Source organism: Nasonia vitripennis, assembly GCF_009193385.2.
Source record: "Nasonia vitripennis strain AsymCx chromosome 1 unlocalized genomic scaffold, Nvit_psr_1.1 chr1_random0016, whole genome shotgun sequence".
In the NCBI taxonomy this organism is placed as follows: Eukaryota; Metazoa; Arthropoda; class Insecta; order Hymenoptera; family Pteromalidae; genus Nasonia; species Nasonia vitripennis.
This window is the reverse complement of record NW_022279605.1, coordinates 408,198-424,996: the sequence shown is the minus strand read 5'-3', so window position 1 is coordinate 424,996 and position 16,799 is coordinate 408,198. Positions and strand designations below refer to the sequence as shown.

Below are 16,799 nucleotides of genomic sequence, written 5' to 3'. Positions count from 1 at the left end.
ACCAAACTTCGCCTCAGTTCAAAACGACAGAGTTAGCTTGATCGATACGAGACACGACTGTAGCGACGCACCTTATGCAGAATACCAGGAATTAATCTTTACCGAACAGCTACCCGCCAATAGACGCCTCGATGTTGGATGAGTAACATGATCCTTAAAATCATGGGCTGTCCTCTATAGGGAATTATTTAGATAAGCTTGACGCAGAGCAACAATCGGGACCGCAAACAGGAGACTCCGATTTTATAGAGCAATACGAACAATTCAAAAAACGCATTCAGGATAAAAAAACACGAGGATTTAATTCAAAACCGTATCCTGATCCGATAATTCGACGCATACAAAACCACCATCCCTCATTACGACGGAAACTAAGACATTCTTACACTATTTTGTCGCGCAGTTCACGACGTAATTTGCGAATTCGGCCCTAAATCCGAACGTTGGGTGCTCAACTCGTTGGCATCGAAGTTTCGGGGACGTACTGCTGACGGCTACAATTCGCGCCTGACACACTACGACACCGTAGAGCGATTGATAGCCGATTTAACTACACAGTACAGCGGCATTGGTGGAGGGGAGTTTCAGCTGATCTTAAAGTAATTCGCTAATATGCAGGAGAAAGTGCCGGAGACTACAGACTTCGCATTCAAACATTGCACAACCGATTGTTAAACATCTATGACGCGAGCCACGACATGCGCGACTGGGAGAGAGATACCTCTAAAATTAACGCTGATGAAGAAGCCCTCGACAATTCTTATTGGGTCTTACAATGGAAAATTACAACACCAAGTTTGTTCTAAAAACCCATTATGCCTCAGAGAAGCTATCACGGAGGCCGTAGCCTTTGAAAATCGCACTGGTGCGCGCCACGCATATAGTCAGCAACAATATTTTATTCGCAAAGACAGTACTAAAATTGGTGGGTCAGTGCAGTCAAGCAGCAGCCTTGGTATCTTCTCTCTGCGTCTGTTGTTGGAATCGCCTGTTCGTGCCGTACCGTCTTGTCGCCGCCGTATAGAAGCCTCTTCCCAGCTTTGCCACTCATCTTTGTTGTTCTCATACCATTCTGCGGCTACGCCTATAAACACGAATGGCAGAACCGCTATCCTCTCTGCTTCGGTCATTTGCGCTAGGGTTATGTTAGATTTGAGTCTGTTCAAAAATCTATCAATTCGGTCCGTCATTTTTCCGTCACACAACGAAAACGAAATTCGCTAGTTTTCTCTGTTTGATCTGCTGAGAGAATCTAACTCACGAGTCTAATACACTTGCACTCTCTGTACACTCTCGCCAGACTGACGCCCGCTCCGGCTGCGCGCGATGTAAACAACCGTTGTTTACGTCCGCGCCGCTCGCTCGCTGCTATCCTCTCGCTGCTGTTCGCTATGCGTGCTGTTGCTACGCTCGCATTCGATTCAATTTTCTCCGACGAAATTTTTCTTCACAACACGAATTTATTTTAATGCCCACCTACTTTGACGCTCTTGATCGTTACCTGCAACGTTGATGCGCCAGTTTATAACGGAGCAACTATCCATATGCATGGTGGCGACGAAGATGTTAAAATACTACGCCACGGCTATCTCTCGATAACGCTAGAGTCGCCCGCGGATGTTAGCCGTCAGTGCAATGATGACTCCGTGCAATGCAGCCAAGTCACTCGGGTATACAAAATGCACGGCGAGTGAAGCTCGCCGCGCTTTCTCCGCGCACAAGGTTGCTTCACTGCCAACGGTGACGATGAAGCCGTGGCTATATCCCAGTCTAACCCTGTCAAGTTCGCGAACAGGAGATAGAAAGGACGTAGTTCGTAACGCATAACGCGCAAACTTTTGAATAGAATAGTTGCATATATTAATTACTTGAATTAGTTACCATAGTCGCGCACGTCGCGCAAGAGGACGGTGTTCGGTAGATGATCTGAGGATTCGGTGGCACGAATCTCGGCTTTGGCGTCCTTATCGTCGCGTAAAGAGAGTCGTGAGTTATACGGAGATGCGAAGCACGCGTCAAGCACGACCTCTGGTGACCAAGGTCAAACGACGAAATCCGGTTGTTCGTGGCGAGGAGGCGTTTCTCGTAGCCAAGCTGCTCCACTCCTGGGAAGGCTCCTAGGTAGCTGCTTCTAGATGTCAAGCTGAGATCAAAGGTGCCAACCATGGGAGTTAAGTGCTCGGATGATGCTCGTCGGCACGATACGTTTACCGGAATACTTCAGTTCGATCTCCGCGCACGTGTGTTTACTGGTCGCAAGCCCGAATTAGTCTACCTTCACGCGCAGTGCCTCCGCGCACGACTTGGCAACACCGCGCTTGCATGCCGAGCTAACAATGCGCGACTAAACGAGCGCACGCAATATAAATTCGCGACCGCTCGTTACAGAATAAAGTATATCATTGCTTATTCAAATTACCATGAGATTCTATATTAATTTGTAATTCTAAAAAATTAAAATTTTTGACATCTGAGAAAAAAACGCGCTTTTCTATTTACCTAATGGGTAGCGTGACAAAAATAGAACTTTTAATATAATAATTAATACTAGCAAAAAATTTAATTATTGAATTATTTGACGTGTCATTATTAAATATACTGTTAAATATTAAATGTACAACAAAATCTAACAATAAAATAAAATTAATTAAACATTTTTATTATTTACATTTATAATATAATGTAAATTGTGAGATTATAACAATCATGACATGTATATTCTGTACTAAAATGTAATACATAATACGATATTTACTTTTATATTAAATGACAACGATATCTTAAATCCCTAACAAAAATGAAAACTAAAAACAACTAAAAAAAAACGATATGAACTGCAGATGATAGCAGAAAAATGTTGGATTTGAGACACAGATAACAGTAATCTTTTATTGTCGTCAGTTTTATTTAGTATGCTAGATACTTTAAGTGGATTTATTTTTTCTTCAGGTGTAAAATTTTACAATTCAGAAAATAAATACAAGAATGAATACAACAGATAATAACCATTAATCAGTAAAGACAATAGTTTTTTCATAGTTTAAAACAGTTTTCTTTATTTCATAATTGCTGTCTTCTACGTTCACTAGTTTGTTCCCCAATCAAAACAGCTATCTTCGGATTTCTACATATTTTTCTTAACTTTTTTAAAAACACGCCTTTAATGACATCAAGAAATACTAATCAATTAGGAACAACTCTCAAGATACTACGTAACTTGTCATAACCGTTTCATTGTACTTATGGTGTTTATATGACGTTCTAATACATAAAAAGAAAATTTTGTTCGCTAGTAAACGAAATAAAACGGTCATGGCAAGTTACGTAGTAAGTACCTTGAGAGTTTTTCTGATTGATCAGTATACAAATTAACTTTAAGTTAAGTAAGTAATTATGATTAAATATAATAAACTGGACTTTGGTTGATTGATGTCAGTTCTTTTTTATCTGTTATTTCGTTGCGGAACATATCAAACTCGCCTAACCTTTTTCTTTTTTAAAAGTTAATTTTATGAGATTTTAGTCCTTTTCAGTAATTTTTTTAAGTATTTCATATTTCTCCTAAAAATAAAATATAAGCATCTTTAGCACCTTTTGACCATGGTTTTTTGTGACATTTTTATCACTAACATGAAATCACTATTGTTCTGATACACTTCCCTCGAATGATTCCTACACCTAGTCACCAAAACCAAGTGCGAACTACCTAGACCTTGTCATCGGCCACCCTGTTCACTCAGACGCCGTCATTGCATGATGTTTGCATCTAAAAATAAAAAACCACAGAGCGCACCACCTAGATTTTATCATTGGCTACCCTGTATACCTAGACGTCGTCCCCGTATGATTCATTTACCTGGACACCAAATATTACGGAGCGCACCACCTAGACCTCGTCATCAGCCGCCCTGTATACCTAGACGCCGTTTTTGTATGATGTATTTATCTAGACATGAAAAATCACGAACGCACCACCTAGACTGGATCATCAACCACTCTGCACACTTAGACACCGTCTCCGTATGATTCATTTATCTAGACATAAAAAATCACGAACGCACCACCTAGACTTTATCATCGGCCACCCTGCACACTTAGATGCCGTCTCTGTATGATTTATTTATCTAGACGTAAAATACCACAAAGCGCACCACCTAGACCTCGGCATCGGCCACCCCGAAAGTAGAGCATGCAGAAAACCAGTAAGAAAGTAATATCCATCTGTGTATAGCTGTGCGGCCAACTTCATGGTACTAACATTATTTGATTTGTTTTGATCATTTTGTGAATGACACACTCTTGTATTATATCAAAGGTAGTTTTTATCAATCTTTTTGTTGAAAATCATAGTGAGCCATAATAAAACATAATATAAGACATTATATATAAAAGACAAGAAAGAAATGCATTTATTTCTTTGTAATGAAAAATGCGAACCTCAACATAGAAGTAAATAGTAGCGCGGGCACCGCGGCTTTGTCTGCTTTTCAAACTCGCCTTCGTGGTGTTGCCCCACTACTTGAAAATAGAATCTAATTAACGAAACTGTTAAAAACTGTTGAAATCTAGTACCATCCGCAGTAAACTGAAAAAAAAACAAAACGAAAATTAATAATATCTGTAAATAACTGTTGACTTTGTCTCAATTCCGACATTCTTCTGCTGCAAATTTCTGTTATGTTTAGTTATCTTCTGTTTTAGTTTTCATGTTTTCGATTTCACAGAGAACCACCCATATATATGTTTTTTTTTTACATGGCATTTGGGACTCGAAAGTTCATCGCCTCATCTACGCAAGCCTTCCACGCTGCCCTATCTTGTGTCAACCCCACCCAAGATGTACCTCTCCGATCGACACCCACCCGTCCTATTTCTACTAGATCCGCTTTTACGTTGTCCTCCCATCTACGTCTAGGTCTACCTAGAGGTCGCGTTACCATCGGCCTGCCCTTCATGACATGCGCTGCCGTACGGTCGTCTCCCATTCTCGCTACGTGCCCTGCCCATCCCCATCTGCGCGATTTTATTATTCTGTTAATATTTGGTGACGCGTACAGATTGTGTAACTCATCATTGTGTAGTCTCCTCCATTCCCCGGTTTCCTCATCTTTCTTCGGCCCGTATATTTTTCGCAAGACTTTATTTTCATATACCCTAAAATGGTTGTCCGCCTGCTTAGTGAGAGCCCACGTTTCGCACCCGTACAGAACCACCGGCAGTATTATTGTCCTGTATATTCTTATTTTAACGTTTTTAGACAACAGCCTCGACTTAAGTAAATTACTCACGGCGCAGAAGCAAGCATTACCCGAATGGAGTCTCTTATTTATTTCGACATTAATCTCGTTTCTATCATTTATGGTCGTACCCAGATACCTGAATTCGCTAACGTTTTCAAAAGTAAAATTCCCAACTCTGAGATCTTCCTCCCCTCTGCAGATGCCTAGCTTATCCACAATCATATACTTTGTTTTTGATTCAGTCACTTCTAACCCTGTATACTCCACCGCTTTTATGAGGATTTCCGCGTTTCTTGCTACCGTTTCCCTACAATCCCCCAGTATGTCCAAATCATCTGCGTATCCTAGTATCTGCGTTGTTCCATTAAGCGTTGCGCCCATCTGGCTAACCTGCATTTTTCTAACGGCATACTCTAACGTTAAGTTGAACAGCACCGTAGAGAGCCCATCCCCTTGTTTTAAACCATCGCGTATCATGAAGGGTTCTGATACATTACCGCCTACTCGGACCTTTCCCGTGCTTTCGTTCAGACATATTTGAATTAATCTCACGAGTTTTTTCGGTACACCGAGAAGTACTAGAATTTGATACATTTTGCTTCGCTTAATAGAGTCGTACGCTTTTTTAAAATCTATAAATAGTTGGTGTATGGTTTCGCAAAATTCCCACTTTTTCTCTAACAACTGTCTTATGGTAAACATTTGATCGCTCGTCGATCTGTTGCGCCGAAATCTGCACTGATAATCTCCTACTATATCTTCCGCGAATGGAGTGAGTCTAGCTTGTACTACGTTTGACAGAACTTTGTAGCACGTTGCTAAAAGTGAAATACCCCTATAGTTATTGCAGTCTGTCTTATCCCCCTTTTTAAAAATCGGTATAATGATAGATTCCTACCAATTTTAGGGTATTGTTTCATTTTTCCAGATGGCACATACTAGTTTATAGATTTTGAAAGTGAGCTCGACGCCCCCATATTTGAGTAACTCAGCTGGTATAGAGTCATTTCCCGCGGCATTGTTGTTTTTTAGTTTTTTAATCGCGGCCTCTACTTCTTGGTAGCTCGGTTCCTCCACGTGGGGTTCAGCAGTGTGAATTTCGTCCCCTAATTCTTCGCTATTTTCGTGCACGTTTAATAATTTATCGAAATAATTTTTCCACAGCGACAGTAATTCGTTGTCATTTGTTACGAGGTCCCCGTTTTTGTCCTTCATCAATTGCGCTCTACTCCTAAAACCCTTTCTGATGGCGTTAATCCCTCTGTACATTTCGCGGGGGTTATTTTCCTTACTGTTAGTTTCTATTCTCCTAATAAGATTCTTTTGATACTCCCGCTTCTTATTTCTGTAGATCGCGCTCGTCTGTTTCCTTACGTTAGAATACTCTTCTACGGTCCTATCGCTTCTATTTTATAAGCTATCTAATTTAGCCTTTTTGCGCTTTCAAACCAGAGTTCGCACTCTTCGTCAAACCATGGTTTGCTCTTTGGCTTTTTCTTTTTACCCAGTACTTTGTTCGCGGCCTCTTTTACCGTTTTTTCGATGTCCCCCCATAAGCTATTCGGTTCGTCATTCCCCTCCGGCGATGTGTTTGCTTCTTCAAGTGCCTGAAACCTGTTATTAATTTCTATCTGGTACCTAATTCGCTCTGTTCTATCTCGTAGTTTCTCAATATCGAAGCTTTCTACCTTGTTTGCTCGCTTACTATTTTGATTCGCTACTAGTCTAGCTCTTAATTTGGCTACTACTAGGAAGTGGTCCGAGTTGCTATCTGCCACTCTGTAAGCTCTTACGTCAAGAACATTAGTATGACGTCTTTTTTCAATGAGGAAATGATCAATTTGGTTCTGTGTGGCCCCATCCGGCGATGTCCACGTTGCCTTGTGTATGTTCTTGTGTTTAAAACACGAAGTTTTGATTATAAGATCTTTTGCCGCCGCGAAATTTATGACCCTAATACCGTTATCATTGCTGGCTTCGTGCAGGCTTTCCTTACCTATAGTAGGCCTAAACATTTCCTCCCTACCTATTTTAGCATTGAAATCGCCTAATACTATTCTTGTGTCGTAAGACGCGAACTGGTCGATTACCTGCTCTAAAGTTTCGTAATAGAGATCCTTAGCTTCTTCTTCTTTGTCCTCCGTAGGACAGTGTACATTAATAAATACATATCTATACCATTCACCTTCGATAATGATGTACGAGAGCCTATCATTGACGGATTTGAAACTTTTAACCGAATGTATGATGCTTTTGCTTACGAGAAATCCGGTGCCTAGAGATCTCCCACTCCCAGCCCCATACAGGTACGTGAAGTTACCCGATGCTAGTACTCCGCCATCTGGCCACCGCGATTCCTGTATTGCTACCAAATCTAGATTGTACCTATCAGCTTCCTTTACGAGTTCTTTAAACGCACCTGCTCTGTATAGACTGCGAACATTCCAAGTTCCGACCCTTAAGTCCCTTTTGGTTCGGATTTGATTTTTTTGAGCCATGATGTTATGTTAAACCCGCGCGCTTCGGATCCTGTTCCGATCGCAGGTGAGTCCACCGTTCTAGAGGTGATAACCCCCATACCTCTCTAGAACTAAGTATGAGAGCTTTCCGACTTTGACGAGGACAGTGTCAATTCGTCGTCAGACACACTACGGTTTCATTCTCGCATCCTAACGCCCCCCTGCAAGGCAGCGCGCCTTCGCTGGCATCGTTACCGCGTAAGACCAGGTGACGAATCATTCTACACATCCCCTTTCGGGGCAGTTGTCGTCGCTCCCGCATCCTCCTCGGCAGCAGGATTTTTGCCCATTTTTGTAATGTGTGATGAAAGAGATAGATTGAGAGATAAGAGATAATGTGAAGTGTTTTTGTTGTTGTGGTGCTTGCGTAGTGTTTCTAGATGAATGCGTTCGACAGTGTGGGCTCATCACACCCACGCCTGTTCCTATCGGCTGTCTGCGGCTGCTTATTCAATTTATTCGCAGCTAACCTCTTTCTCAGGGGCTGTTCCTCTATCCGCAACCTAAGGACGCGCTGTGTAGTGGTGATAGGCACCCACCCGTCCGATCTGGACGACAACGCCCAAGACCCGCTTAGGGTAGCGGCATTGTAACAGACCACCCACATATATATATATATATATATGGGACGTTTCACGTCAACCGGACCGTCAGTGCACCCAAAATTTGGGTTAACCTAACCAGACGTTTGAGGTCTCAAAATGATCGTCTGGTCAAGGGCTTTTGAAAAAGTTCTGGCCTTTTCAAAAATCCAATGTGGCGCATAAAATATGGAGCCTGAAACCCACGTTTTCATAGCACATTCAACAAAAACAATAGTAAAAAGGTTCTAATTTGTGAAATATCCCACCAAAAAGCATGTACAACTCATGATAGGACATATTATTGACAATGCTGACGGAATTCCAAAATCAAAAATGGCGGAATCAAAATGGTGGACATTATACCTCCACCAAACCCATTTTACCGCAACAAATGATTTTTGATCAGTTTAAAGTATCGGTATGGGGGTTTTCAGGGTCACTGAATATTATTTTAACCTCGACATTTCAAAATTCGCAATGGTGTATCCAAAATGGCGGACATTATACCACCACCAAAACTATTTTACCGCAATGAACGATTTTAGATCACTTTAAAGTATCAATATGAGGGTTTTTGGGGCCGCTGAATCTTATTTTAACCTCGAAATTTCAAAATTCAATATGGCCAATATAAACTGGCGGATATTTGTCATAACCCACTCGCAGGCTCTCTCGCGAAAAGCCCCTGCTAACGCGCAACCCGCCGAACACGCCACGCACGCTGCAGCGCTTATCACCGCGGCGCTAGTACCGCGGCGCGCCGCTAGGCGGCTGCGCATTACCCACAAGTGAAGTAGCGTCGCGGAGGGCACATAAGGAGGCCGGGTCCAGCGCTGTACCTCGCCCCTCTCCCAGCAGCCTAATGCTGCAAGTACACGGCTCGTGTCCAATGACAACTTGTGCAAAGACTTCAGCAAATAAAACTGTTTTGTGGCAAAGGAATTTATTGCTTTCAAGTGAATTATTTCATCACTCTTTTTTACCTACACCCCCAACCCCTTCCCACGTTGAGCAACCCATAGAAAGGAATATTTTCTTCAAGGAATGCTTTCTTCATCGGCGACTTTTTCTCCAACAGTCTTTTTCAGGATAGTTGGTGAGCAAGTCCATCAGCGGCTTTATTCATAGGCGACTTTTTCTCCAACAGTCCTTTTTAGGATAGTTAATAGGTACATTAATAGATACATTGGCGACTTTTTCTTCAACATCCTTTTTAAGGCAGTTGTTGAGTAAGTCTTACTTTATTGGCAACTCCTTGTTCAACTGTACTAGCCGTAATGTTGTTATTCCTAACATTTTTTTTATTTTGGTTGTGCTTTCTCATATCCTACAACAATGTCTTCTCCTGCGAAAAAATATCGTATCGATAGATGCGTTAATCCATTTGATATTAATACAGGACACAGCAAATCTGTTAGGAAGATCTCCAAAGAATTTCAAGATGTCTATCCTGATTATCCAACATCTTCACTGATTTTTGATACATGTAGAAAATCCTTTTACAAACTACATGATTTGTCATCTCCAAACGTCAGTATGAGTGTTGATTTTGAATCAGAGACTGACTCACCTTCGGTTTCAAACACGGATCCACCTATGCAAGATGATCTTATAGATATTTTAACTGGATTTAAAAACAAATTCCAATCCCTGACGGAGAACGATCCATTACGTGTCAGTATTCTTACTATTTTGCCCGAACACTGGGCAATATGTAAAATTATGAACCAATTTGGTGTGTCTCACAGAATGGCTCGTAAAGCAAAACAGTTAAGAGAATCAGATGGAGTTTTGGCTTCTCCTGTTGCAAAACGTGGAAAAACATTACCTGCAGAAACTACTCAGAAAGTTGAAGATTTTTACGAAATTGATCTTAACAGCAGAATTATGCCAAATAAAAAAGATACCGTCAGTATTTATTTATATGGTGAAAAAATAAAAGTGCAGAAAAGATTATTACTTACTGATATTAAGAACCTTCATAATCAATTTAAATAACAGTTTCCTGAACATCCGATTGGGCTTACCAAGTTTGCGGAACTGAGACCAAAATGTTGTGTCTTTTCAAGATCCTCTGGTACACACAATGTATGTGTATGTACGATACACCAAAATTTCAAGGCGATGATTGACGCAGTACATATAGAAAAAATCTCAAACAATATTCTGAAGAATTATAAAGATTGTTTGAATTTCGTTCTATGTGAGGATCCCAAACCAAGTTGTTATTTGAATGAATGCAAATTTTGTCCAGACATTCAAAAGTTTTCTAATTACGTTGAGAACATTATGGATGAGCACAATATTGATCAAGTCATCTTCAGCACGTGACAATCAACCGATAGATACACTTTGATAAAACAATGCCTAACATCGCAAGAATTTATTGAAACTTTATGTTCTAGCCTAGAAAAGTTGATAACTCATCACTTCATCGCTAAGGAACAATCAAAGTTTATTTCTGGGAAGAAAAATAATCTTTCAGATGAAGAGGTTCTTGCTCAATTGGATTTTGCTGAGAACTATGCTTTTACAGCCCAAGATGCTGCACAGGCATTTCATTTTAATAATGATCAAAGTACGATTTTTCCTGCTGTTGTTTATTATAAATCTGAAGGCAAGCTAAAGCATTTCAGTACAGTATCTATGTCCGACTGTACTACTCATGATGCCACTGCAGTATACATAATGCAGCAAAAGCTTATACCTGAAATTCGCAAGGTTTGTCCCACAGTAAAAAAGGTAATTTATGCTACTGATGGTGCTAAACAGCATTTTAAAAATCGTTATCAAATGAGTAGTTTAATGAGTCATAAGAGAGATTTTGGCGTTGATGCTGAATGGCACTGTTTTGCAACAGCACACGGAAAAGGTAGTTGCGATGGAGTTGGAGCGATAGTAAAGAGAGAAGCTACAAGATCGAGCTTACAAGCCGCAAAAAATAAAGCAATTCTAGATGTTAAAGCTCTTTATTCATGGGCTAATGGGCGATCATTCAATATAAAATTTTTCTTATAAACCAAAAAAGACCACGAACAAACTCATCAATTCCTAACAAAGAGATTTAAAAACTGTCCACCTGTCACAAACATACAAATGAGGCATGGATTTATCCCAGAAAATAATGATACGTTGAAAGTCATGCATTACTCAAATGCCAATGAACCTAGGAACAGAGTAATTTATGATATCGGCGAAAGCCATTTATCACCAGTAAAAACTCCACGAACGAGGAGCCAGAATTGATAAGAGTGCACAAAATGTCATTAAAGATTGATTCATTTGGCTAAATTATAAATTTTTTCATCCACGCAGGCATATACATATACACAGAACAATAGAAAAATGTAAGTGCAAAAACCGCAGACAGATAATTCTAAATCTAATAGACCGGAAAAATATAAGATTCATGTGCACAAATACTGATTCCGATAATACATTTATAAGCATTTACCTCACAAACCCCCATATCGATACTTTAAACTGATTTAAAATCGTTCATTGCGGTAAAATAGTTTTGGTGGTTGTATAATGTCCGCCATTTTGGATCGGCCATTTTGGATTTTAAAATTTCGAGGTTAAAATAAGGTGCAGTGGCCCCAAAAACCCTCATATCGATACTTTAAAGTGATCTAAAATCATTTGTTGCGGTAAAATTGGTTTGGTGGTGGTATAATGTCCGCCATTTTGGATACACCATTTCGAATTTTGAAATGTCGAGGTTAAAATAATATTCAGTGACCCTGAAAACCCCCATATCGATACTTTAAACTGATCAAAAATCATTTGTTGCGGTAAAATGAGTTTGGTGGAGGTATAATGTCCACCATTTTGATTCCGCCATTTTTGATTTTGGAATTCCGTCAGCATTATCAATAATATGTCCTATCATGAGTTGTACATGCTTTTTGGTGGGATATTTCACAAATTAGAACATTTTTACTATTGTTTTTGTTTAATGTGCTACGAAAACGTGGGTTTCAGGCTCCATATTTTATGCGCCACATTGGATTTTTGAAAAGGCCAGAACTTTTTCAAAAGCCCTTGACCAGACGATCATTTTGAGACCTCATACGTCTTGTTAGGTTAACCCAAATTTTGGGTGCACTGATGGTCCGGTTGACGTGAAACGTCCCATATATATATTTGTGTGTGTGTCATAAGATATGTCAAAAATATAAGTAAAAAATTAATTAACCCATTAAAAACCAGGCAAAACCTGGCAGAGATATCGAGAAACGAACTGTGCCATCCTTTGCATAACCAAAAAAAACGTGTTTTTTCTTTTGTCGATCACAATTGTTTATAACAAATTATTTAAACAAATAACCCAAAATGTTGTAATTTTGCAAAACTGAATGCGTATATCGATTCTACGGGCAAAAACACGACAAAAACCTATGTAACGTTTTTTTGTCAGAGTTCAATTTGTTAGTGTAAAATAAGGATAAACAATCGTGTGCAATGTAGTAAAAGTTTCAATAAGTTTCCGAGTTATGAACCCAATTATGGCTCATTGCCGTGATCTTCTTTGTGTTTTCTAAAAGTAGGTTTGCAACATTTCGTACAGAACCATTCAGTTCTCGTCGAACACGTACCTATCCCGCATTTTTTCATACTTCCTTGTTTCATGATGTGTTCTGAAGAATTTTCAGGCTTCCTCTTTTCCCTGGGAATTCGTAAGAACCTATAGGAAGATCATGAGATGTTATATCTTCTTCTAGATCAACATCCGAATCTCCATCTGAACTTTCATGAACAGCAGGAACAAATGCTATATCGACATATTGATCTTCGTCAATGTCAGAATCCTCAACTAAATCAGGTAGATCCCTAACTCTCCGTCTCGGCATTATCAATTGCCTTATCGACACAGAATAATGTGATCTATTTTTATGAAAAGTTCTATTCCTAAAGTCTCGTTTCGAAAGATAATTTTTTTTTCAATTGATGTACCATCGTTAGCCTGCCACTCAAACGTGATCTTTAATTTTTTCCGACACGGAAGGTTTTGAAAAAAAAATAAGCTCATCCAATTGTAGCATGCAACACTACGGTATTCCGCAGGTCTACATCTAAGACGGATGAGAAGGATGATTTACATGTGAAAAGTTTGTTCCTGTTTTAGACTAATAAATTGAACTCTGACTAATAAACGTTACATAGGTTTTTGTCATGTTTTTGCCCGTATAATCGATATCCGCATTCAGTTTTGCAAGATTACGATATTTTGGGTTATTTATATAAATAATTTGTTACAAACAATTGTAATCGACAAAAGAAAAAACACGGGTACTTTTATTTTTGGTTATGCAAAGGATAGCACAGTTCGTTTCTTGATATCTCTGCCAGGTTTTGCCTAGTTTTAATGGGTTAATTACGACTATTTTTTTTTTTTTTTGACAGCTTCCAATCTACCTGGACCAAATCTTGAAAATGTTTTTTGGTATGGTATGAATGTATATTTTTATCATATGTTCTTGTCTACCAATCAAAAGTTTTTTGTTTATAATATACATAAAGTTTTGTGAAATAACTGCAAAAAAACCTGGACGGACGGACGGACGGACATCTTTTTAGTTCTTTCACCGCTTAAAACTATTTGAAATTTGATTTGTTTTTTGGTAACTTGAATGATTTAAGTTTAAAGAACATTTCTTCCGTAAAATAGATTTTATTTTTTTCTTTTCACGAGTTTTCAAGGGTTTTTACAAAATTGACCAAGTATCAAATTTTAATATAGTGTAAATTATTACTAAGAATGTTGAATGAAGTACGACTGAGGGGGGGCTTCAAAAGTTAAAAATAACACATTTTTTAAAACGATTTAACGTTATTTTGAGGGGGTCTGAGGTGGGGCTGAGGGGTCGAGGGGGGGGGGGCGAGGGGGACTGAATCTCACCTTGCCTCAAAACAACTATATACATGGCCCAAGTTGCAAAAGCAATTGTTCAACTTCATGAGTATAAAGTCGAGGAAAAACGATCTTGAAAAAATATGGCGCATAAAAGACTGTAGATTTAAATGTTATGCGTATCTATACACATTTATTAACAAATACAACCGAATAAAAATTTCTTAACTTGAGGTAAATCTTACATCCTAACTTCGTTTTTTTTTTCATAAGCACGGCTATGGATGGCCCTTCTTCACACTCAATAATATTCAATATAGAAATTCGTTACTATACAGAGATTATTAAAAATTGTGCATTAAGCGAGGTTTCCAAGGTTTGAATTAAATGGATCTTCACGTACAGCTGGTTACTCTACCAATCTGTTTATTCTTTACATTCACGGTAGAAATGTAGCAAAAATTCAGTATATTCGCCAGCTCTCTTGTCATTACAAATATTCTGAAACAAAATCAAAATTTTTACTTATTACAAGTCTATATATGGTTTGTACATAAAATCATTCAACAGTTAAACTTTTTTTTCTAAATTTAATACATCAGAAAGCTATTATAACTTTGCAACGTTATTATTTTCAGTTTAAAGTAGTTCTTCAAATAAATAATCTTCAGATGTTATATAGTTATCTTGGCGATACTCCTATTTATAGCCCCCCACAAAATAACGTAAAACTCGTTCAGTTTTGTGCTATTATTAAAAATTTTGAAACTTCCACAGTCACCTCCCACTGAAAATAATCGGGTAACGATCGTGCATCGTAATAATGCGCAAAGATCGTGTAGCAATCGTATGAGCTTTTCGATTGACTTCTTGCGCGAATTTTGCAAAATAATCACGTGATGAATACGCAAAGTAATATTATAAAAAATAGTAAACATAATATCTCAAACAAACCGAAAAAAAAAATGTGTGTCCGTAATTTGAACTCAGAACTTCGGCGTGATAATCCATGGCGTTACCATCTGAGCTATTTGCTTTCTTTGGTCGACAAAGTATAAAAGCAACCCAGATATGTAGAAATTATTATTTTCTGAATTAACATTCATTTAAATATAAATAATCTTCTACATAATATTACAATTCCTTATTTACTACTGAACTATAATAGCGACTTTATTCCCTGACAAACGGAAAAAAGTACCATTTTATCCTCGCGAATTAATTTTATTCCCGCATTTCATGTTTCTGTAAGCAAACTTTTTTAACGGAAATATCAATATCTCTCGTGTATGATATCCAGGTGCAAGGGGTCGCCGATAATGGGGTCTAGGTAATACGCTCTATAGCTTCTGGTGTCTAGAATCAGTTATTATACTTAGACAATGAAACTTATGGGGCGCACTATCTCTACCGCGTCATTGACGACCGCATGCACTTGGATACCACACAAAAATCTACTGTGTGCACTATATTTAGATCTTGTCATCGAAGACCCTGGGCATGGTTCCCATGATCCCCAATACTTAAAAAGTTTATGCATTCACAGTGCAGCAGCTGTTCAAAAACATAACCTTAAATTCAAGCAGACAATGCAAACACATTTACTCTGCGCAGCACGTAGAAAATTGTGGGAAAGTGCTTTTGAGAGCTGGAGAGACAACTTCACGGTCCTTTCACACTGAAGAAGAAAAATTATCAAGATACGGTTTTAAGCATGTGCGATATATACACTCATTTATTATGACAAAAAACGGCTTACTTACAAATACTTTCGTTGGAAAAGCATATTTTTCTGTATCGTAAAAGATCCGAACACCAATATAGAAGTAAATAGTGTCACGGGCGCCACGGCTTTGTCTGCTTCTTAAACTCGCCTTCATGGTTCTACCGTGCCTCTTGATGTTGTATGTGAAGCAAAGATTTCTGATCTTACACGACACGGCCTGTATGCACTGATGCGCAGCATGCATAGAAAACTGTGGGAAATTGATACCCAACTGCCCTAGTGGAAATAATTGAGTGTGCCATAATGTGCCAAAGTGTGCAAAAATGTGGCAAAGTGTGTCAAAGTGTGCCAAAATGCGCCAATGTGTGCCAAAGTATTCAAATTCGGATTAGTGAAACAGTATAGCACATTATGGAACACTTTGGCACAGTGTAATACACGTGCTTTACAAAAGTAAATAATATGTATTTCTATTTTGGCACAGTGTGGCACAGAGTGGCACAGTATGGCAGACTATGGCACAGAATATTGCAAATCAGCATATTTGAAAGTAGTTTGTCGTATTTTTATTATTCATATAATCTGTATTAATGTGAAATGAAGATATAAAATTTCCAATGAGTATTATTATTTTATTACAATATCCCATACATACTTGATAACATAGATATTTACATACTAGTATACAATCACACGATTTGACGATACGCTGTACAAAAATTTATTTATAAACATTATCTTAATTTATATCTCTACCCATAACACCTTCCGGAATTGTACAGATAAAATACTCATGTTTGGAGCGCATGAAAATACAAGGTCAGTCATTACGTGTAAGGCTTTTTAAAGACTTTGTTCATAACGTAATTATTTAAA

General features: G+C 38.6%; 2 protein-coding genes across 5 annotated transcripts in view; one reads left to right on the top strand and one right to left on the bottom strand.

Moving 5' to 3' along the window:
• Positions 1 to 16,799, top strand: part of LOC100114775 (transmembrane protein KIAA1109) — a 504,143-nt gene that overhangs the window by 416,887 nt on the left and 70,457 nt on the right. The gene's annotated exons all lie outside the window — the stretch shown is intronic.
• LOC103316355 (myelin regulatory factor) overlaps positions 14,363 to 16,799 on the bottom strand; it is a 299,437-nt gene continuing 297,000 nt past the window's right edge. For all 4 annotated transcript variants that reach the window (XR_004345181.1, XM_031922450.2, XM_031922449.1 and 1 more), the window contains one exon: positions 14,363 to 14,698. Coding sequence is in view for 3 of the 4 variants with exons in the window: in XM_031922450.2 (XP_031778310.1) it covers positions 14,593 to 14,698 (106 nt within the window). In the remaining variant the exon portion in view is untranslated. The remainder of the gene's footprint in view (positions 14,699 to 16,799) is intronic.